At 41.7% G+C, this 23,062-nt stretch overlaps 1 protein-coding gene across 2 annotated transcripts; it reads right to left on the reverse strand.

Moving 5' to 3' along the window:
• Positions 1–1,002: 1,002 nt before the first annotated feature.
• On the reverse strand, positions 1,003–22,465 carry LOC122772486 (ras-specific guanine nucleotide-releasing factor 1-like). Of its 2 annotated transcripts, none has more exons than XM_044030582.1 (27): positions 21,774–22,465; positions 16,913–17,019; positions 16,129–16,276; positions 15,346–15,438; positions 14,531–14,784; positions 14,362–14,441; positions 13,912–14,105; positions 13,391–13,500; positions 12,890–13,008; positions 12,489–12,649; positions 12,319–12,382; positions 11,530–11,672; positions 11,057–11,139; positions 10,551–10,799; positions 8,880–8,929; positions 8,024–8,140; positions 6,657–6,827; positions 5,822–5,928; positions 5,618–5,730; positions 5,107–5,167; positions 4,870–4,976; positions 4,639–4,723; positions 4,332–4,529; positions 3,972–4,051; positions 3,715–3,832; positions 2,895–2,963; positions 1,003–2,709 (listed from the first exon to the last, which is right to left on the reverse strand). In XM_044030582.1, the coding sequence occupies exons 1-27, from the start codon at positions 22,047–22,049 to the stop codon at positions 2,617–2,619; spliced, it is 3,450 nt and encodes a 1,149-aa protein (XP_043886517.1). In that variant the 5' UTR covers positions 22,050–22,465; the 3' UTR covers positions 1,003–2,616. The 2 variants fall into 2 exon arrangements, with proteins under 2 accessions (XP_043886517.1, XP_043886516.1); XM_044030581.1 differs by having other exon boundaries at positions 8,556–8,929.
• Positions 22,466–23,062: the final 597 nt, after the last annotated feature.

Raw genomic sequence — 23,062 nt, forward strand, 5'->3', positions numbered from 1 at the left:
ACAACAAAGTGCTCACAAACTTTTTCTACTAAGAAACCTTTTCTACTAACTGCTTCCATCTTATAAACCCCTAAACCAGTTTTATTACTGCCCTTGACAAAAAAGACACGGTTATTATTGTTGCATTTAAGGCTTCTTATATTATGAATGAATATTCATGTTCACATTTACCGACTCTTTCAATTGACTTTATCTCGTGTCCACGCCTGTCTCCAAACATTTGTACAGATGTACCACATTCTAGACAAACAGGACACACCTGTTTGTAGTTAATCATGCTGGTTTCTATGTATTATATCAGTATTAAGTATCAAAGACTACATTTCCCAATTGTTCCAATGATTTATTTACTACTGCCTATTTTTCATATAGCGTTCATTTCAATTTCCAAATTGTATTACTAAACAAGACTTGTTTGTGACAGTGCCATCTAGTAGAAAAAGCATGTTTTTGGCAAATATAACCGAAAACAGCGCTATCTGGTGGAGAGTAGTAAAAATGATAAATGAAAAAAAATGCCCTGATTGACAGCGAGATATAATAAATTGCATGTATTAAGCTTTAATGAAAGTGAGATCAAAAATTGCAGTTTGAAAGGGTTTCAATGGCACATTTTTTTGTACTTGGCAAGAGTGTAACACACTTGTGTATTTTAGCCTTACTGTAGGAGCTGAGCTGGAAATAATAAGATCCAATAAAAAATACACAATTGTGCCAAAACACATGCCATATGCATGAACACAGCCAAAATGATCAAAAAGACAAGAATGGAAAGCACATAAAATGCACACAACGGTAAATTCTGGCACTTAAATGTACTGGGAAGGTACATTTTACAAAGGTAAGTACAAACTTGCCTTTGAGTAAAAGAAAAAACTACCCCCGAAGCTCCAATTAGATGTATTGTGCATACTTATAAACCATTTCCTTTAAAAGCCATTTCACCTGCAAATACAGAAGAACAAAGGTCATGGTCTAATAGAGTGTAAGACAAACATTTGGCAGCTTTCAGACCCTTCTCCCCCTGAGAAAGAATAGATTTATTAACAAGAGGTAATCAGGAAAGAATACACTTTTATACAAAACTGGAAATATTACTCAAGCTGTTGAAACAGACTGAAATATAATTCTCATACCACCTAGGTATTGCTCACTGCAAACATCTGATGTGCCTGTTAGAGGGTAAAAGATTCATGTGCAAGGGTGGGGTTTAAATACAGTACACATACTGTTCTAGATATAGATTTGATTTGAACACGTGAAAGTGGTGCATGCCTGCCACTTAAGCTTATGTGTTCTATACAAAGCCTGTAAAAAATACGTATACAAATATTCCAATAATAAGCACAATATTACTACTGTATAGTTCCTGCTAACAAATGGGGATAGACAGGATACAGAATGTGTTACACTTATAAGTTGTTTTCAACATTTGTCTCAAAGTGTCGCACACAGAAAAGTTATTACAGAGTTGAACGATCATAAGAATAACACATTTTGAGGGATATGTTTTGTTTTAACACATTGCACATTAGGAAATGCATCAGACTGCCTGTACATCGTAATGTACACAGCAGATATTTCTGCTTCATTGGCAAATTGTAGAACAAAATAGTTTACATATTTTTTGTGGTATATAATCAATTTAATGATTAAGGCAAAAAAAAACATAATGCACTGGCCAAAGAGGATTAAACCATAAAAACTATGCTCTCACTGTCGAAGTGTAAAAGCTGGGAATTTAACTTCCTGAAGTGGCTCAATATTGGTTACATCTGCTACATACACTGCCCGGTGCTTATACTGTATATACATCACGTTGCCCACCAGGGGAATAAAGTAATAATAAGCAAAGCATTAAAAACCCGTCTCTCCAAACTGAAAAAACATGTCCCATCTCAGTCAGAATCAGCAGGTCTGACTCTGTGTTCAGTAGCTACAGAAAACAAGATGTATACAGATCTTTATGATTTTCAAGAAACACCAAAGAAGTAACTCATAATTTCATCTACTTTTGTGCCATTCATCTTTAAATTCACGTCGGAGGAGTCTGCCGTCGATCCCTAGCTGAATTACAGTACAAGTTGACATGAACACTCATGCAGCTATAGGATTAGCAGACATGCTATTCATAGTAAAGTCTACACTTGTGGAAGAAGCAGTGGCTTCTGCACCTATAGAGCAAGGGCCTTTAAATAAAGTTTAAATACGTTTGCAGTGATGTGAAGTTCTCAATTGATTTTGACATGGGAGCAGAAATGTGGGAGTTGATCATCATGTGTCAAATGTGACGACCATGTCTCAACATACAGCGTATTCCCAGTGTGATATACTATATCATATCTTAATACTCTCTCATCTCTTTGTTTTTGTTGTTTTTTTTTCCCTGTGGTTGAAAAGAACTCACGATAAATAACATATAAATACTCTTTGACTAGATAAATAAAACCTCTGTGGGCTTCTACTCAGTCTCTACTAACAGTTATACACAATGGGTTCATTAGGGAGCACATACTAGAGGAGAACGACCTACTGTGTCTAATAGAAAGAATAGTATATGTACATTATGATATAGTGTTCCTGTACAGTCCATATAAGCACTGAGCCAAATCCTCTTCATGATGACGATTTGGGCTCGATTCTCAGAGACGCGTCATACAGGCTCTCCTCATCCAGCGCTGCACTACTGTCCAACAAGTACTTTGCAGCCTACAGCAACAAACAAACACAATCGTAACAGCATTTGTTATCATATAGAATGGACATTTTGTGTAAAAATAGAACAGTTATTCCATGGCTAATAACCATACATATGCAATACCAATATCACTGTTATTGATTACGACGTCTTAAAGTGTAAGTGCACACAGTGTGACAAAAAAACTTCATCTCACCTTTGGTTGATAATCAATCTTGTAAGCTGTTTGCTGAAACTGTCTTATCTCTCTGATAATGTGAGATATCTGCGGATCAATCAACAGAAAATGATGTCAATGATTCAATTTTGCAGTCGTGAGTTCTTTTTCTAAACGAGATCCAGTGTCAGTAAACTAATTAAAACAGCGAAAGCACTTAGGTCCCGTTCAGAGCTGGCATCAACATCTGTCCTCAGTGATCTCATCACACGTGGACAACACCTGGCATTAAAATGCGTCTCCTGTGACCACAGAACATGGGATCTGGCTTCCCTGTCACAGGAGACAGGAGGAGGTGAGGAGAATCAAAGTCCATTAACCGTTTACTAAAAGGGAATCATGTGACAATCATTGTTCATGTTCTTGCAGTGGCTGCAAGTAAATTCAAATATGGGCTCAGGTTAGAGTAAAATACTGTGAAACTACCAGAGGATCGGAGGACGTCGGCTGAGGTGGTGGTCACATGCATCCTGAAACCACCTCCAAATATGACTTCTGTGATTGGATTTGAGGACATTCAGGACACACTGGAAGCATTCCGACCTGTACTGTAGGTATGTGATGTGGACATAATCAAATCACTCAGGAAGGATGTTAATACCCGGTCTGAACGGGGTCTTAGGGAGCACAAAGCTCCACCAAAGCCCCACAGGGTCAAAACACTCAATAACATGCGACCCTGAGAAAATGCCAATCAAAATTTGTCTGACACTTTTGAGTTATTCAGCACACAGTGAGACAAAAGGAAGCAAAACCACAAAGGTTCTGAACATGAGATGCATGTACACATGTGTTTTACCATTCTCATCTTGGAGAAGTTGACCAGATTGTCTTCAGTGTAGTTGGGCGTTCCCTCCTCAATGAAGGCCAGGTCAGTCAGGTACATTCCCAGGTAAGGGACACACGGAGGGTCACAGCTGATGACATCAGACAGGTACGCGGTAAATGTACAGGCGCACACACACACACACACACAAAACAGCAATGCTCAATACACAATATGTAAGAGATGGACGATGAGTAGATGGAGGAAGAGACGAGCTTTGAGATACGTACTTCTTCAGAGCTTCTCTCAGGTTTTTGAAGCGTCCCTCTGAGGACACCAGCTTCTGCAACTTGTCGATCACAGTCTTTGTCTAGAAAAATGGATCAAAGCAGAACTGCAACAAATGCAACTGGAATCCTTTGCGAACCAGACTTCTGTGAACTGAAACAAACTATATCAGATGTTCACGTGCAAAATGATGAGATTCATGTTTTGAAAAAGACAAAAGACACAGCAGTATTTTGGTGTTTAGCCTAGTTTTTGGATGTAAGGGGAGGAACCAAGGTAAATATGGAGCCAGAGGCAGGTAACTTCGTTTAGCTGGAGCGTAGCTGAGCATTACGACTGGAATCTAACGAAATGACTGATACCTGTTTGGAGACTTTGAGCCAGGTCTTCTTGAGGCGAAAGATGGAGCTGCGGTTCAGAGAGGACGTGATCTCCAGCACGGCGTTGTAGTTGTGGAGGCAGCGGCAGATGTCAGCCACTGCCACCCATTTCTCGATGACTGCCGCACGCAGGTTGACATCATCCCAGTGCAGGATCTCTGTGGCGATCCTGTTACTGATCTGACAAAAACAAAAAATAACAGAGAAATTCGGTATTGTGATACTACATCTATCTATCTATCTATCTATCTATCTATCTATCTATCTATCTATCTCTCTGTCTACATACATCGTTGAAGTGCTTGGTTGTTTTCATGATGTACGGAGTTCTCTCGTTCTTGTCGTTCTTCATCCAGCCTTGACCAAAGAACTCCCTGTAGAAGGGGAAGAAAAAAAAGGTGTTTCAAATAATCAACAATAACAAACACTCATCATGTGCACTTCCCTCCTCAACCTCCCACTCAGTATACTCTCAATATATGTTTTTCATGGACTAAGCCCTTTGTTTGTGTGTACTCACTCGTAAGGAATGACCTTGAAGACCAGATGGTCCAGAAGAGTGAGTTGCTCAGCAATCTCCAGGGCAGAGTGGCTCTCAAATGGTTCAGTCTTACAGTCTTCCCTGGCCTGACACACACACACAAAATGAAGTGCTACCACATCTAAAGCATCAATCTTTTCTACAGAACACACAGAAGGTTTTTTTTATTTATTTTTTCAAATAGTGAAAACACTTTTGTCATTTTCTTTCCCTCACCATCTGAATGATCTCTTCCAGGGTGACCTGGTTGTCTCCGGGGTCCTCCTGAGTAAGAGTTCTGCATTAAAAAAAAAAAGTGCCATTATTTTTACAGCTATACCCAAAATTGTCATGACCTCAAACAACACTTGAATTAAACCTGAGGAAAAAGGACAAACATGACAGAGTTCACTCTGTATTACAGTAATTTGCCATTTTTTAATCTGCTTGAGTGACACACTGATGGATGCGGCTACGTGTATTTATAATATTGAGGTCACAAAACCACATGCTGGCAGGTTGGTGAGATTATTTTTCTGTGTTACACAAATGTGCAGTTTTCTTTCCCCAGAGAAAGAACATACACTTCACTGATATTGTGAGAGTGCTGCTCAGAGGAACTGGAGAATAGTTTTCCTAAAAGCTCTATATTTAAGCCAGGACCTGGAAGAAATGTCTACTAGCTGCTGACAAACACATGTGTCATGCTGACTAACTGTATGTACAGTAACTGTATGACAAAGCCAACCTGATGATGTTGGCAGCTGCCTTTCTTTCCTGCGTCAGGAGCTCTGGGTCATGCATCACTTCCTCCAGGAAGCCGATTACCCGCATCTTCAGCTCTGTGTTCAGCTCAAAATCCTGAGGACCAACACAACAACAACAACAACAACAACAACAGTGTCATGACAGAAGTGTCGTGTGTTGTAAAAGATGTAAAGGTGAACTGTACCTGTGAGTGTTTGGAGACCCAGTGACGCAGCACGTTCAGGACTCTGTTTGTCGCAGCTCTTCTGATAACGAACTCTTTGTCGCCATTCCTCTGGTCAGTGGGGAAACCTAGGAGCAAGTTTAACAAAAAACACAAACGTAGTGCCTCGTTATTAGATGATGTTTGACAGTAATGTACAGAAAAAGAACTTTAAAATATACAGCATATGAACATGTAGATTATTATGCTGTCTTTTACTCTTTTACTTTTACAGCTTTGACCAAAAGTTACATTAGTGGATCTATTTATGTCTTTTTTCAAAAAGTGATGCTAAATATTTGAGATTAGAGCTACGACAAACGATTATTTTCAGGATCGATTAATCTGTCGATTATTTTCTCGATTAATAGATCAATCGTTTGGTCCATAAAATATCAGACGACCTTAAAAAATGATGATCGGTGTTCGTCAAACTTGGAAATGATGATGTTCTCAAACGTCTGGTTTTGTCCACAAACCAAAATGATGAACTTTTGATGAATTATTTGTTATCCAGGGCAAAAAAAGGAAGAAAATGCTCACATTTAAGAAGCGTAAACAGTCAGAAATCTTGTTTTAATGATGAAAAAAAGCTTTGAACCGATTAATCCATTATCAAAATAGTTGTCGATTTATTTAGTAATGGATTAATAATCAGCTCTATTTGAGATAGCAGGGTGTTTCCTGCTTATCTGACCAGTGTGTTTTTCATTTGTCACACGTTTTAATTACAGAAAATCTACATAACAGGACAATAGCACGCAGGAAAATGATTGACAGTCCTCAGCAAGCCTTTGTAATAACTAATGTGACGTACCTGCGCTGGCAAGGGACATGCGGCGGTACTTCTCCTTTGTTGGTGTGCCTTCATTAGCCCCAGCTGTAGCAATAGCGAAGGCCGAGGCAGCAGAGAGGGCACTGCGGTTATTGTCCAGCTCCCGGCAGGATGACACCACCATGCCATTGTTGAAGGAAAACAGGGAAAACTCTACATTGAGTAAAGCAAATAGTAGAGATGTACATGTTGTCATTTACTGTTCATTTCTATCCGAAACATTACATTATCAGTGATTTGATTCTTAATAGCTGTGCATGAACTATGTGAGCATCATCAAACTAAGTTGTTGACCACTAGAGGGGAACAAAGAGCTGAAACAGACGCAGCACAGTGTGTCATGTCGCTTGTGGCAGTGACGGAGTACAGTGTACACTCCACTGTGTGTCTGCCTCACTGCCTCCCTCCTTCTCTCCCTCCCTCCCTCCCTTCCTCCTCGCCTTCCTCCGTTCAACCGGGGGCGGCATAGAAGAACACGCACATCGTTGCTAAGGTACAAGGTTTCCTTCCACCTACTCACACAAGGCATTGGCTTCCCTTGTATCCAGCGCCGTGGGAAGAGATCACACTTGGGATAAATTGTGCCTGACTACCTACAGGGTGGATGCTCCCTTTCTCTGCAGTATGGGAAGGGCCATGAGGCTGTGGGTGGTTTTTATCAAGACCTTATTTGGCTATAATTACACTCGTTATCTGAAAAGTTTGCTAAAAGTATGCTGTGGCTTCTGTGTATTATATTACATGAGTTGAACACTTTGCATTGTTGGTCTTTTTTCGATCTGTGGCTTGACTGTCAAACACATAACAGCGTTTTATTTGAGACTCCTGCTAATACAGAATTGTTCTGAATAATAATTGTAAATAAATAGAGATGAAATACACTTATTTGGTTTCATGTCAGGATTAGTGTTAATCTTTGCACAAAGATTGGAAACAAGGGAGACGGTGGATAACCAACCTGCTAACAAAATCACACGTCAACATCTCTTAAGTCCACAAATTAACAGTGACATCCTGGGATTTCCCTGGTTGCCTGGCAACCTTGTGACGAAACAACTTGTATAATACCCAACCGTGCATAAAAAAATTATGTTATATATAATGTTTGAACTCTTAAACACATGTTTTTTTTAAAAAGTTTGATGTTGTCTTATTTAGGCTTCGATTCAAACAGCTTGTTTCACGTCACTTGTACTGCACAGACAAAAGGACGACGTCAATCTTCTCCTGTAACTCTTAATTTCTTTTCAAAACTGTGTTAATTGGTTTTAAAACTTCTACACCACAAGGCGACAAGGTGTTCTCAACAATTCACAACACAATGGCGGCGAGACGGAGTCATACTGTACCCGAGTTCTTAGACTTGACATTCTTAGGTGTTGACGGAGACTTAGGAGGAGACATTTCTGCTTCGGTCTCGTCGGTGTGACCCGGGTCTTCATCACATTCCTCTCTCACTGACAAATCTGCACATAAAAGAAGTGATTGGTGTCAAAAAGTAAATGTAAACATTTAAAAGATCTGTGGAAAAAAACATTACAAAGTCTGAGAGAAGAAAGTGTTTTAAAATCTTTACGGCTGGTTATCTTGGTCAGTTGAATCTTTGAACACTGTCGTCGTTAAATAAAAACAGATACTAAAATTCTTCTTATATGATAAAAGATTATGATTCCGCAAAAGTATCGTCTGTTGGCTGCTCATTTGCCGTTTAATCGCAAATATCGCTGTGTAAAAAGCCAACTATAACCCTACATTCAACCACAATACACATCAGCCGCACTTAACTGTAATGGGCATGAATGGATATGACTTATATAAGTGAGCGCAGAGCATGAGAACCCAATTAAAACTTGCCAAAATTCCTTGGACTCGCATTCTGACCTTGCTTGTTGAGGACACACTCCTCAGTTTTGCCTTCAGCTTTGGGCTCGCCCTCATCGGGGATTTTGCTGGCCATGGTGCTCGACACGTACAGTTTGTTGATGTCAAGGGTGGTCTTACTGAAGGGGGACATGGTAGTGTGCATGCTTGTGTAGCCATTTGGAGAACAGCTGAGTGCAGCCAGGTCCAGGGCTTTGCCCCCTGTGATGATGGGGATGTTGAGTGAAAGCTTGCGATGGCGGTTGGGCGAGGATGTCTTGGTTATGGTGAGTGGAGGAGGAGAAGAGAACTTGCGGCTGGCACGCGGTGACGTGGGTGGCTCACCGTAGAGGAATTTGTTGTTCTGGCTGCTGGCAAAGAAAAGCTCCAAAGAACTGCAGATATATATATAAGGGATTGAAAGAGGGGAGAAATGAGAAGGAGGTGTTGAGAAAGACAGAAGTTTAGAAGTTTCACTACTAAAAAACAACACTTTAAAAAATGTTGTAGTCTGGATGGGAGACAGTGGGAAGTGTGTGTGTGTGTGTGTGTGTGTGTTGCTTGGTGAAGCAGAGAGGGAACACATTAACCACAGGGCTCTTCGGGAGATCTTGCCTCTTTTATTTAAGCTACATTGTTTAAGACAGCATCCTCCTTGCACTGAGAGCCACCCCCTCTGAAGGCCTATAAATAGCATGTCAAGTGACAGTGTGGGAGGCACGGGTGCTGCCAACAGCAACCAGCCCAGGGGAGGCCCACAGAGACATGGGGAGAGAGACACAAAGCGAACAGGGGAGCCAGAGAGAGACAGAGAGGGGAAGTGGTAGAAAGAGGCAGAGGTGCAATGTAAAAAGAAGAAGGAAAAAAATACACGGGAGAAACGGACAGAGAGGGAGGGGGCGGGCGAGAGAGGAGCAACATATTGGATATGGATTCCACCACAGTGAAGGCTGCTGGCTGGGAGTGGGCGAATGGGAAGCCTCCATGGTGTTAGCTGCTGCAGCCATGTTGTGTCTCCTCACTTGAATTTGTTAAACAGTAAAAGAAATGAGATGAAAGGTGCAAAGACAGGGTCGGGGAGGAAGAGGTGTGTGGGAGAGAAGGGAGAGATGGTAGGCAGGTAGAGGAGAGGCGAGGAGAGGAGAGGAGAGGCAAGGAGAGGAGGGTCTGGGTGCAAAACACCACCATCAATATTTAATACAGTAAAGCCACTGCAGATGATGGGAGAAAGGGAGAGAGGGGGGAGAGAGGGAGGGAGAAAGGAGACAAGGAGAGAAGTAGAGGGTGGGGTCCTGCAGCAGAGTGAGGGGTTGCCATGGTGACAGCGCAGCGGAAAGAGGGATGGTCAGACTTGTGGAAAGAAAAATACAAGCGAGAGAATGGAAAAGGGTAAAGAGAGTAACGAGAAAGAGGAGGAGGGGTTAGGGAGAGGTGGGTGGATGCAGGACCCAATTAACTGTGATGGTGGACTGAAGATGTGTCGGCGTGACCTCTCACTGCCTCCTCCTCTGGTCCCTTCTCACCTGGACCAGAAATTATAGCATGATAGGCTGCTTATAGACAGTCCACGTGAGTGCAAAGACAAATTCAAACACAGAGGAAGTCCCACCTTTTCACTGCACCATTACAGCACTAGCTGCAGCAACTTCAGAAGGTGTGGGGAAATCGAATCACAGAGAGACGCTTGCTTTAATGGAATGAAATGTTTTCGTTGAGCGACGGCATCCCTTCACAGAGAATGTCCAGGGATGGACACTATTGTAAAGACACCATAGTAACTTCATTGTTAACACTGTTTCTGAGGTGAAGTACGTCCAGGTTGGTTATTATTTTGCATCTTTCCCTTCAGGCTCTCTTTAATTTGATCCTTTAGAAAAGAGTTCAATTATTTTGAGAACTGTACCAAGTTTTAAAAAAAGCAAGGATGACGATAGACATCAATGCAACGAGCATTTGTGTCACAACAGAAATATTAGTACAGAAACTCACACACGTGACGTGAACGCAGACACTCACCGTGCAGGGATGGCACTGATTGGCTTCTTGTAGATGGTGATAAGCTTGTCGAGCACTACGTCGGCGCTGGTGAAGACACGGTAAGAATGGAGGAAGGTGTTCAGGAAGTCGATGGAAAGGAAGCGCAGGTCGGTCAGCCGCTCCAACAAGCGCTCCACACTGGCGTAGCGGATCTGCAGCACCTTACAGGAGTTCATCATCTTGCTGAAGCGAATGTCAACATCGTCACAGTACAGGCTTGTGTCCGACCTGGGTTAAAAGGCAGGACGTGTTATGGTGTGTTACTATGTACAGTATTTATTGTAAGGATTTGTTATGTTGTTTGTGTCAGAAAGTGAAGAACACACATAAGACTTTTTAGTGTATAGTGTAAGTGTAAGTTTGGCTGCATGTATTATGTATATGCATGTATATGTTAATATGTATATACAGTGTGTAATTCAGCTGTTGATGTTTCTGTGCATGTATAATGTAATGTACTTTGCTGCACAGTGTCGGGCACACACTTAATCATCTGTGGCACGGTGACTTTACTGTTTTCCTCGAAGGCGTTCATCATCAAACCATTGCAGCGGATGTTGTCGATGCACTGTAATAATGCAAGCAGACAGACAGAGAGAGGGCTCTCTGAGTATAACAGCACAGCAGGGTGAGCCAGTTCAAACCCCATCCCTAACAGCTGCTGTAACGGCCGCCCTGTTGTCAGCCTTTAAATGATTTTACCGCACACATCAAGGTGAAGTTGCTAACACTGTACATGACTCACTTTTAAACTAAATGACAACAGGTCAACACAGAGTAGTCACTTTTGTGTAAGTTTCAACTGAACCTGACTATTGTCTCATGATATGGAGGGAGCTTATCTTCTACTTTTATGTATTAACTCTCCCTCACGTAATGGCACAGACACATCAGGACTTGCTATACATGCTATATTCAGTCTACCGGGATTAAAAAGAAGAAGTTTGAAGAGGCAAACCTGGCTAATGTCACTGGTCCATGCTGACTTCTCCTGTCGGGATGAAGCCACCAGGATGACGGTGTAAGGCTGCACGTCTTTGGGCTCTACGATCACTTTAAAGTCCAGATGCTCTGCATCCTGGCCACTCCGCTCCCCTTTGGCTGGAGAGCACAAATCAAATAAAATAAGATAATGGATGGATTTTGGCTAATGGAAAATACTCACGTCCCTGTCTGTATGTATTTCAAAGTATAAATATTCTTAATAAACATTCAAAATTGTATTGTGGTGTGAGTCTGTATCAAACAAAATAAATATACTGTTGTGAAATACTGTTTTACTTATTGCTTACTCTTTGCTACCATGAAAGTTACTATGGGAATTAAGAAAAAGGCATAAATGATGTAGCTAATTATAATATTTGACTATTTCTTTATGACTATGTGATAAAATGTAGCCACAAAACAATTTGTCTATTTTAAATATTTTGTTGTGCTGTGAGAAAAACATTTGTATATACAGTATACATTCATCAATAAAGAAACATTCACCCATTTTACTTATCACTGATTGACAGGACAGCCAGTTAGGGATGAATTAATACAACATGTTTCTGCATTATGGAAAATACTATAAGGTTTAGGACTGTAAGGTTGGTGTGGGTTTGTATTATCCGAGGTGATGCAAAAGCATCTGACGTTTATTAAAAGAAGCTTATACTACTTAATATTTCACTGCGTTTTCTGCAGTACATGTAGTATATACTGAGAAAAACATGGACATCCTGCACTGCACATTGTAACTTACACTCATCATCTGTGCCCTCTGGCTCCTCCATCAGTGTGCAGTCTATGAGAGAGACCACTCCATTCTGTGACACAGTTAAAAGGTCGTTGCCAATCAATAGACATCGGTGGTGTTTGTAGAACTTCCAGAACGTTTTCTTTTTCACTGGATTACAGATTACAGTGCTGTACCTTAGTGATGTGAAGTTTTCCTCCGGAGCCTCGGGTACAGATGATGAGATGTTTGGAGAAGAGGAAACACTGTCGCTCTCCTTCCTTCTTCAGAGACAGAGAGCCCAGTCGGCCTCTCGTAATCTTCCCTTTCTCACTCATTGGTACCTGGATCAGAGAACCTGTGGAGTCATGGATTCATACAAACACGTGAGGGGGAAAAAAAGACTTTGAGGTTTAAGTGACTAACCTTCGAATGGCTTTTATAATGTGAGAAAATGAGAAAAACCTCCTAAAACCCTGTTTTTGGAAGCAGCTTTGCAGTTTATTGGTTGTGTAAGGATCTTCTTATGTTTCCTTGTGTTCACCTTGATTCACACGTGTCAGCATTGTCAACAACCTGACAATGAACTCCAACTTACCTTGCCTGACGAAAGTCTGGCTGGTGTCCAGCAAAACTTCACAGCCCTCCACAATCATCCGCTCAATGGCCAAGTTCTTCCTGATGTTCTCCGTCTCACTCACCTCATCGTGCATGATTCTGAAAGAATGACAAATACTCACTGACTTAAGCGCTTCACTGTTATTAAAGTGTGTTTTCTAATACAGCATCAACAACAGCTTTTTAATTTGCTGCATGACCACGTTACCTGATCTGAAAGGACCAAAACACCAGAACAACAAGGTGTCATGTGCCTGCTTTTAATACACATTGAAATAGTAGTCATTTACTTTAATGTACTTTAAGGATCGGGAAATAATATTTGCTTGTTATCTATAGTACCATTTCCTTTTTTTAGAAAGGTTATGCTTAGAAAGACCCAATAAAATTGAAAACAATGCAAAATGAATGGACTCCCAATACAACATTCAGTTGAAATATACAGCAAAAAAAATTTCTGACTGACAGACAATAATTGTACCTGGAAAGTTCCTCGAGTTTTGACTTAGCATAGTCCAAACTATTCCTCTCCACGTGCTCGTGGGGCGTGTGAGCCAACAACTCGTGCAGCGTCAGGATGTAACGAGGGATCTGAGAGGGACACGGAAGGAGTGGTCATTAGGACACGGTCATGTTTATGTTCAAAGGCTTTTTTTAAGAAACACTGCTGATGGTCATGGTTTGGTAGGTAATTGTATATGAGACCTGTCTAGGGTATGCATTTTTCACTATTACAAATGTTACCTGTTATCTTTTATGTCTGTTTTTTTTTAATCTAAGTGTAGGTGTGAAACCTATTTATTTCAACACATACAATCTAAGGTAGCATCTCTGCATCACTAATGAAGTCATCAAAGTAAGTTCATGCTGCATCAGGTTCAAGAAAAGGCTCCGGATTGCTGCATAATACTGTGATGTAAATCTGCTATTTACCTCCGGGCCAAGCACATTCAGGTCACTACTTGGGAAGCGTTAATGTAAGACTCGACACTGTCATCTTACTTGAAACATGGGATAGGTGAGGAAAGTCTCCAGCGTCCTCTCCTCACAGTCAGGTTTGGCCTCGTACTGCTTCAGCAGCTTGTCAAAGTCACGATTCTGCTTGCAGTGGGCCAGGATCTGCAGGCTGTACTGGTGGTTCCTCACAAACTCCTGGTAGATGTTCAGCATAGGCAGCAGGATGTCGAACAGGTCCGCTGTGGAGTGACAGGAGCCCCCGTGAATACCTTCAGTGCATTTAGTCTAATTCAGTGGACTTGGGAGTGAAAACAGCTGTTAATGTTTCTAGTATGAAATGTGTGCATGTAAAGGACATTGTCAACTTCATCGTGCATGGATTGTGGCACAACTGAAAACATAAATAGGAATGAAATGTTTTGCATGTGTCATTGGACTGACACAGAAAGAAAGCATAACATAGCTGATGATGGCTGTCACACCTGTGCCTCTTACCCAGAACTAATGTCGGCCAGCTGGATATCCTGGCCTTCAGACCCTGGTAGAAGATTTGGTGCAGGAACATGATGGTCTCACTGACAAAAGAAGAACAGAGGAGGTTCTAAACTATTGTTTACAACTCTTTACAGCTCACAACCACAAACAAACTCTCATTGCCACCCACCTGTTAAGGAAAATGCTGCTGACATCATCGTGGGTAATGGGCGGCTTCTTGGAGCTGGCGGCCATGCGGAGCGGCCGCAGGAAGTTGTTGACCAGGATGTGGAGTTGCTGGACGTATTCCGCCTCAGCCTCCAGCATGCTGAACACCACTTGGTTCCTCTTCCTCATGCTCTCGGCATGTGGGGACCGAATGTAGTCCTGGATGATGGTCTTCCACTTCCTGCGGCAAATCCAACCGCGCAGGAAGCTCTGGACCTGTGGTGGAAAGGTTTTAACGCCTGCCTTTGTGTTTTTGATTCAACATTCCTGACAAATACTGGTCGTAAAAATTGTCTCTGTACCGCTGAGCTTTCAAACTTAACAAGGCATCGAGAAAAACACCAATATTCAGTTCATTCAGATCAGATCTATACGTCAAATTCTGTTTCTGATATGGATTCCAGCATCACAGGGTTACCAGCTGATAAAGAATGAACCGCGTTTGTACCGATTAATACAAATTCTGCCACCTGGGGGCAACATTTTAGACATTAGTCAAGTTTCTTCCAAAAACAAGTCGCATATTCACTCTTGTTTTGGTTTAGCCAGTATATGCCCTTGTAGCGGGTCCTCTTCCAAATGGAAAGTCAAGGTTAAAATCTGTTATTAATGAATTAAAATTGGCATGACTTAGAAGCCAGGATGTGACAGACCAAAGAAGAAGATGCAGTCTTTAAAAACCTCTGTTCCCCACTTGTATTTATTTTGTTTTTCTTAACGAGACAACAAATATTTTAGCTGAGCTTTCTCCTTTAAAACTGCACAGACAGATCTCACCTTCTTGATCTTCTTGATCTCTGTGTCATCGTCACTGGGTGGCACTTCTGGATTTGACTGGATTTTCTCGTTGTCCTTGAGCAGTCCAGCAATCTGAAATTCAACACAAACCTGTGATGAATTCACTCTGTGTGTTAAGACCAGTCCCTTATATCATCATGCAACTAAAAGCCTGATCACGGTCACATTGTACGTTTCTCACTGCCCTCTGTGTCTCTGTGTGTTTTTTTTTATTATTATTCCTGTTTTATTCAGGGTTTTTGTTCTTATCAAAAATAAAATGTACGAAAGTGGAACAGTGGCAACAAAATGTGAACCCTCTCTAATTTACGCTGATCACAATGACACAGTGTGCTCGGACGGTGAATAGGAACACACTCAAGTAAAAACACCTTTCAATAAAGGCTAGAATTTGAAAAAAAAACACACAGAGAAAACCCATTACGACTTCACGTTTTAACACAAAAAAAAGTCTTCATTAACAACAGCAGCTGATTCATGCATATTGAAAACTAGAGTTTTCCATTAGCACATCAAAGAGAGATGCATTTGATCCAGTTTGGAGTGAATAATAAGGACATAAAACACAGAGCACTATTGCAGCATTTGTGGACATCACAGGAGCGCTTACATGAACTCGCAGCACTGTGGTTAGAAACCAATGTTAGGACCTTTGTCCTGTGCCCCCATGTCTATGTTTAGATTACATTCACTCTCTCTTTTCTCTGACTAAACACACACATATACACGGATCCTACTAGCATGAAATTACAAGCAAGTTACCTCGGCTTTTAGACGCTCTATCTCGATTTCCCCATCCTCTATCTGTTGTCGAAGTTGCTTGGCAACCGTTTTCTCTGTTTCCACGATTTGGAGTAGATGGAGGTACTTCTGCATGAGGGTCTCATGCTCCGTAGCCAGGTTCCTGTAACTATACAGACACACAGGCGACGCAAGGGCCTCATTAACGCATGTTTCGTGGGCTCTCCATAGTCTTATCAAAGCAGATGCGGACCTCTGATCAGCATATGTTTGAACCGACGTCCACACAGAGCACAGACACTTACGTACACGACCCATCCCTCAAATACTTGGGAGTTTGGCAAACCGAGTGAAACTGCTGCTTCTGCATGGGGAATCATTCTCGACATTACCCTGTTCAACATTTTATTTCTTTACATCATTTTCTGAACATTTATTATAAAGACATAGTGTAAGTAAGGTGGTAGGGCCAAATAAGATTTGCTTTTCCTATGTTTTAGTTGAGATTTGTTTATTTTTCGTCTTGTCTTAATTTGCATTGTCCATAATTGATTTATCCATTATTGAAACAGTCATCTAACAGTTCCTTGTCTTGCACGGATTTGAAATCAAATGTGTTTGCTACTCAATGCCTATTGTTATTGTCCATAATCTCTGAAGACATGTGATGGTCATTTCATGACTTAATATAATACATTTCTTAAATAAAGTCAGGTAAAAATAGTGATATTTTAATTACTAATTGCATGAACAGACACAGAAATAAAAGTGCATATGCAGGGTAGAGGTCACGTGTGAGAGGTACCTGGCCTGTGTGATAGCAGCAACCCACTCATCACAGTCCTTGACGTCCTCGGTGCGCAGCTCCAAAGCCTTCTGGTTGTCATGATTAAACGTGACAGTGAAATAATACTGAAACAAAAAAAAAAATAGCATAGAAAAAGAGTCAAATAATTGTTGTTGTTTTTTTAATATACTAAAATGACTGACAGTGAATATCTCAAAGTTGCACTGTGCAGCATTTCTCTGAAAGTGAGATTTTGTTGACACTGAAGTCATGCATGCTTAGTGCAGAAGTGTGAATGAGTGGGAGACAACAAAGTTCCTGAAGGGAAAAAAACAGTCAGGACAGATTTATCATTAAGCTAATCTGACGTCTGCAGAAACCGCTCACTGACGCCATGTTTTCTTTTGTTTTCCTTTAACCCAGTGATTTCATGACACAAACACACCTGGGACTCCACCCCCTTTTTTTCCCTCACTCTCCAGTTGTCTCCAGCGACCCCACAGTTGTGGCAATTACGGCAAATGCGTGTGGAGTTGTTTTCTAATAGGCTTATCAGGTGGTGGTGGTCATTGCAATAATAGTACAGACAGACTATTTGTGGTAGAAACAGATGAAATTACATAACACTGATGCATGGTAAATAGACCCCCACAAATCCAATATATTGGATTTTTTATCCCTCCCAAATGCCAAGAGCAAATCATTTGTGAAGGGGAGTAATGTTCTATATTTCCTGATGAGCAGCAGAACGGGCCTTTGTCAATAATGTGCTTCTCATCTCCCGCTTCCTGCAAGCTGGTGTGTCAAGCCTTTTAGGCAGCTATATTTAGCTCTATGCCACTACATTTTTTTTTGCCACAGAAACGTTCTCTGTCGGTAAGTGAGGCAACGTACGCCATACACTAAATCCCCTGTTTTAAGCACAGGAGTAAAAAAAACTGCTGAATTTGTATTGGAACAGAGAAAAGGTGAAAAGCCTGAACACATTTCTAATGACGGCTGATAAGAAAGCAACTTTCTACGGGTCTCAAAAACCTCTGGCCAAATTTGGATTCATTATTTTTGTGAAAACAATTTGTTTACCTAGTGAGATACGGGAGTGTATCGACACTGAGGGGACATGAGGTTTGCAGACTCTCCGGTTTGTCATGGTTTGTTTTATCTGTGGGGTTCTGGAGACCCTGGATCCGTTTTTGCTAACGCAGTTTTATCAACGGAACGAACTTGACGACAATTTCAACTTCATTTATGAGAGAAAACACGACTTTAAACTACTGCTGAGGTTCAGAAAATCTGATGGACAGACTCCAGCCGCAATACTGGAGTTTTCTATCCTCAGTATCTGTGCTTGATGCTGACAGTGCATCTTTCACATCTGATGGAGTTTTATAACTATCTGTACATATATATATGAATATATAGGATTCACAATGGACGTGAGTGATTTAAGCCTCGTTTCTGAACACACATCATTTTTTGACCTGGAGGCCACATGAGCTTGGTCGTGTGGTCAGGTGAAGAAAAGTCCAACTACGTGGGGAAAAACACCTGTTCAGTCTTGGGGAGGGGGAGTCTTGTGACGATGTTGGACAACATTTCAAAATAAAGCCGTTTTGTTACGCAACGACATACTGTATGACTCAAAATGAATCTGTAAATATATCAAAAACAAACAATAAAATCGATCAAAGGGCCGCGAGGTGGAGACCACTGCTTCAAACCTATACCCACGGTTAAACACCCCATAATGTCTGTCAAATCAAAAGTGAAGTGACCATATATTGACACCGTTGTAAATGCTGTACTCGTACAGCATAGTGCCGAGGCATGTTGTAGCACATTTTGTTGGCCCCTTCAAAATCACTTTTTCAGATGCAAATAGGGGTTGCCATAGTAACTGGGGGCTTAAACGTAGCTCGCCTTCTAAATGAGGAATAAGAACCTTTAAAAAAGTAGAACACTCCAAAGAATACAATGAGAACGGAGAGACAGACACATGGGGAGAACAATCTTTTGGCTTCTTCTTCTTTTGGAGGAGTGAGAGCTATAAAAAGCACCGTAGCCCTGAAAGGTGGCAGTAAGCTTAGTATCTATTGGCAGCATTGTCCCTCTCGCTGTCACACACTGATAAGATCCAGTGCTCATCTGACCGTTCCCCCTTTAGCCCTGTATCACAAACATATAAATACAGTATTAGTGGTGCACACACCACTGAGATGCAACACTAAAAAAAATAAAAAATCTACTGTTGTCTGTACACGCAACAGATGCTAATGTCAGCAATGTCCAGTCACATCGACCTCTGCTGCAGTCTGCTCATCCACTCAGGTGTCATCCTTTGGTTTTTCCCCTGAGTGGGTGAAAAGTGAAAAGGAAATCTGTACGTCCGCAGACACCTGGAGCATTGATTGCTCTCTCTGTCCTCAGCTTACCTCTATGGACCCACACTGCCGTGTATGCAGGAGGACATGCTGGCATGACAACGAGTGGCACACGGAGCGACCGCCAGACATCCAAATGGTATATGGACATATGCAAATTTAATGCACCAAAAAACCCCCCACACACACACACACACACACACACAAATACAAGTGAAACTGAGAGAATTTATTCCTGACACATATTAAATGAAAGAACATGAGCCCGAACAGAAGACTGTGTTATGCTAATTGCAGGCTTTCAAATTCATTTAATTCACCGTTGAACTAAATTCACTGGAGCAGCCTGCATGAACATGTGTCACCATCGGTCCATGCGTCAGCCCCGGAGACGAGCGGCTGTCTCTTTGTCCTCACATGGTTTTAAATAAAGACATGGGGTGCTGGACAAGCCTCAGCTCACTCCACCACAGTGACCGACAAGTTCTCACAACCAAAGACAGCCCATGTGACTGTACCTTTCATCGTCTGACCACACTGTCAGGAAAACACATTTTGTACAAATGTGTGAGAGGACTGTAACTGCAAGGATATGAATTTGGAAAAGAAAACAACAGCAGAAAATGTAATCTAACCCTAAAGTATTCATTTGATTCAAAATAATCCAGTTTCTGCTGGTACTTGTACAGTACGTGGCGCCCTCTTGGCCAAAATGAATGCTAATCCTATCAACTCAGCCAACAAGCAGAGGGCAGCTGTGTGAAGAAAATGTCATGTGACAGCTGAGTTGCAGATAAAGCTGATGGAGAGAGAAGATGTAAGTGTACGATTTTATTTATCATCAGCTGACAGTCTATCCCGAGACGTTAATCAAATACAATTGAACAAAAGTGGATTCTTGTAAAGCGTAAAAAAAGACTGTGACTTTCAGAGTTCAGAAAACTTAACCACACCTGTTGGTGATTATTACTTCCTCATTTAAGTGTTCTTCTCAGTAACTGAGTGCACTGCAGCTGCATTTGTTTGTTTTTATCGTACATTTTCGCACAGTGAAAAGCGTAATCATCATTAATGTGAAGGTTTTGCATAAAACACTTGGACGAAAGTGTAACACAAGGCCAATCAAGGCCAGGTTTACAACCATTCATACATACACTAAACTAAAAGGGTAAATAATGTTAAGAGACAATGCCTAAACACAGATTCAGTTCACAGGTTAAAAAAAAAAAAAGAGACCCTTCGACTGGTCGTCTCACTTGAGTGTCTGTGCTGCAGGGGGAAGCAGAACAGACTGCAGTGGGCAGAGCAAATTTCAGAAGGTGACTGCAGTCATCATGGGTCAAAGCAGCTCGACCACCTTTTTTAAAACGCTTAGGTTTATGTTTCTGTCAGCAGCCTCTCTCTACCTCTACCCTCTACTGTTACCCTCTACTACATGCGTCTCACTCATTGTAGTCTATGATACTGAACTCCCGAGGAAAATCAAACAAACAGCGATGTGCTGAGGAACGAGGGGGGAAGGGGGGGGAAGGGGGGGAATCATTCCTGAGAGACATCCTTTGGTTTTCATTCATGGCATGTTGTTAACAACCTGGTGGTATAATGAGAGAGCTATCAAATGAACCAAGCCGCTATAAACTGGGGAGACGCAGTTGCCAAGGTAGGTTGCTATTAATATCAAGACAAGGAATTAAATCAATACGTCAAAATGACAGAGAAAGGGCAGCTCTCCTCCACAAGATGGCAACCTGCAAAAGTTTATGATGCGGCTGAAGTTTCCTCACTCCCCTACATTATGAGATGTCAGCAAACACCCCCCTCGCCAAAACAAAAAAACAAGGGTTTTATAATCTGTTCATGTGATGCAACATGAGCGGGATTACAGAGAAGTGTAGTGTATGCAAAGTTGGAATCCCATTAATCCTGTTCCCTCTGTTAACCCTCGGTTTAAAGGGATATTTTAGTCGTTATTTGTGTTTATTTGCTTTCTACCTTCATGTTTGTTTTTCTGTGTCTGTGAGCGTAACTCAAAAGCAGAGCAGTTTCATTATAATCCATCATTTGGATTATAATGAAACTGCTCTGGAGGATCCAGGACAGATTGTGTGGATACAGATATAGCTACAGTGAGACAGCATTCTACTTTGGGAAGAAACATGTAAAAGTTAGCTCACATTGGTCTGTGTTACTGCGTCAATCCGGATTAAGAAAGTTCGGATTTACATTGGCGGAGGTTGGCGCTCTCTGAGTGCTTTCTCCAGTTTCTTTCGGACGCAGCAGACTCGTTTCGCACGGACTGACGCCATTACGCAACAATCAACGTCAGGTGCATTACAATGCCAAAGCATCCCTGGGAAACAGTTTGACGTCACATCATGATAACTATTGCATAATTACACCTTTTTGCAGCGGCTACGTGGAACTACCTGATCCCCACTGGTGCTGGTGCTTTTTATTTCCGCGACCAGGTCAATAAGTTAGTGTAATCAACTTCTTACCTGCTTCTCCAAACATTCCTTGGCTGACAGAGAGGGTTTGGGTGACGGTGCTCTGTCACAAACACATCCCTCCAACAGGTACAGTCCGGAGGGGCGTGAGCTGGAGTCGTTCTCGAAATAAAACAGCATGTTCTGCAACAAAGCGAACCACTTTGAATGCCATTTTGTGTTGTCGGAGCTTTTCTTACTCAGGCAGCCTCGCCTCGTGCCGTCCTTCTTCGCCAAAAGAGCCAGATAGGTGATGTGTCCGTCATTGAGTCTCATCCCTTTCTGCATGTTGTTGGCTGAGATCTGCGGCGGTGCCTGCGGATTTATCACATCTTCTTCTCCTCCTCCTCCTCCTCCTCCTCCTCTTCTTCTGTTCTTCTTATCTTCTTCTTCTTCTTCTTCTCAGCCGCTCCGAAACACAGTCAGACTTGGTGGGCAGCAGCCCACTCCTGTGTGCCCATTCACGGCGGCCAGACTAACGTTTTGTCGCGGTCAAAACAAGAAGAAGAAGAAGAAGAAGAAGAAGAAGAAGAAGAAGAAGAAGAAGAAGAAAGGTGCGAGACTCGCGTTAAATCCACGCTTCAGGTCTGATGTTGTAAAAACAAACCTCACGCCGTGGTGTTCGGGAAAAGCCTTCCGTCGTCATGAGCCTGAAGCACTCATGATGAGGACCGAAGTGTCCGCGTGCACTGCCTACACACGTGCGCTCGCTCGCTCGCTCGCTCTCTCTCTTTCTCTCTCACTCACTCAGAAGAAAGCGCAGTCACGTGACGTGTCCCCAGAGCAGTAGATTTCAGCACCTTGGTCAGAGACTCCAAACAACCACACACACACAAACTTGTTTTTTCAGTATTCTGCGTTTGTAATCCTTGTGTTAATTTGTAACCTCATCTACTGTGTTGATCTTGTCCGTTTTATTTCATCTTAACTTTTTACCTTGTAAAAAATAAAATTGTTATTATTTTATTTATTATATCTTAGTGAGGACACATCATAGACATAATGCATTCTCTAGCCCCTTACACTAATCTTAATAACCACAACTTAGTCCATAACCTTAACCCTTACCCTAACCTAAAGCCAATTCTAAATCTAATCCTAAAACCAGGTCTTAACCCTGAAAAAGCCCTTTAAAGTTGTGGGGCCCAGACAAAATATCCCTGCAAGGTCAAAATGTACATTTTTAATTGGACTACACAATATAAATACAAATACACACACACATAAAGCTGTCTAATTGAGGACACTTCTAGACATAACCAATTCCCCACCCTACCCTAAAATTAAACATTGCAACTAAC

Source organism: Solea senegalensis, linkage group LG7 (assembly GCF_019176455.1).
Source record: "Solea senegalensis isolate Sse05_10M linkage group LG7, IFAPA_SoseM_1, whole genome shotgun sequence".
Lineage (NCBI taxonomy): Eukaryota > Metazoa > Chordata > Actinopteri > Pleuronectiformes > Soleidae > Solea > Solea senegalensis.

What these genes read in the sequence shown, in the direction of transcription:
- LOC122772486 (XM_044030581.1), bottom strand. Translation starts at nt 22,049, where the DNA reads ATGCAGAAAGGGATGAGACTCAATGACGGACACATCACCTATCTGGCT. An exon ending in TGTCAAGTCTAAGAACTCGG is followed by an intron (nt 6,828 to 8,023) that starts GTACAGTATGAC and finishes TACTCAATGTAG; the next exon opens with AGTTTTCCCTGTTTTCCTTC. An exon ending in CAACCAAGCACTTCAACGAT is followed by an intron (nt 4,530 to 4,638) that starts GTATGTAGACAG and finishes TGTTTTTGTCAG; the next exon opens with ATCAGTAACAGGATCGCCAC.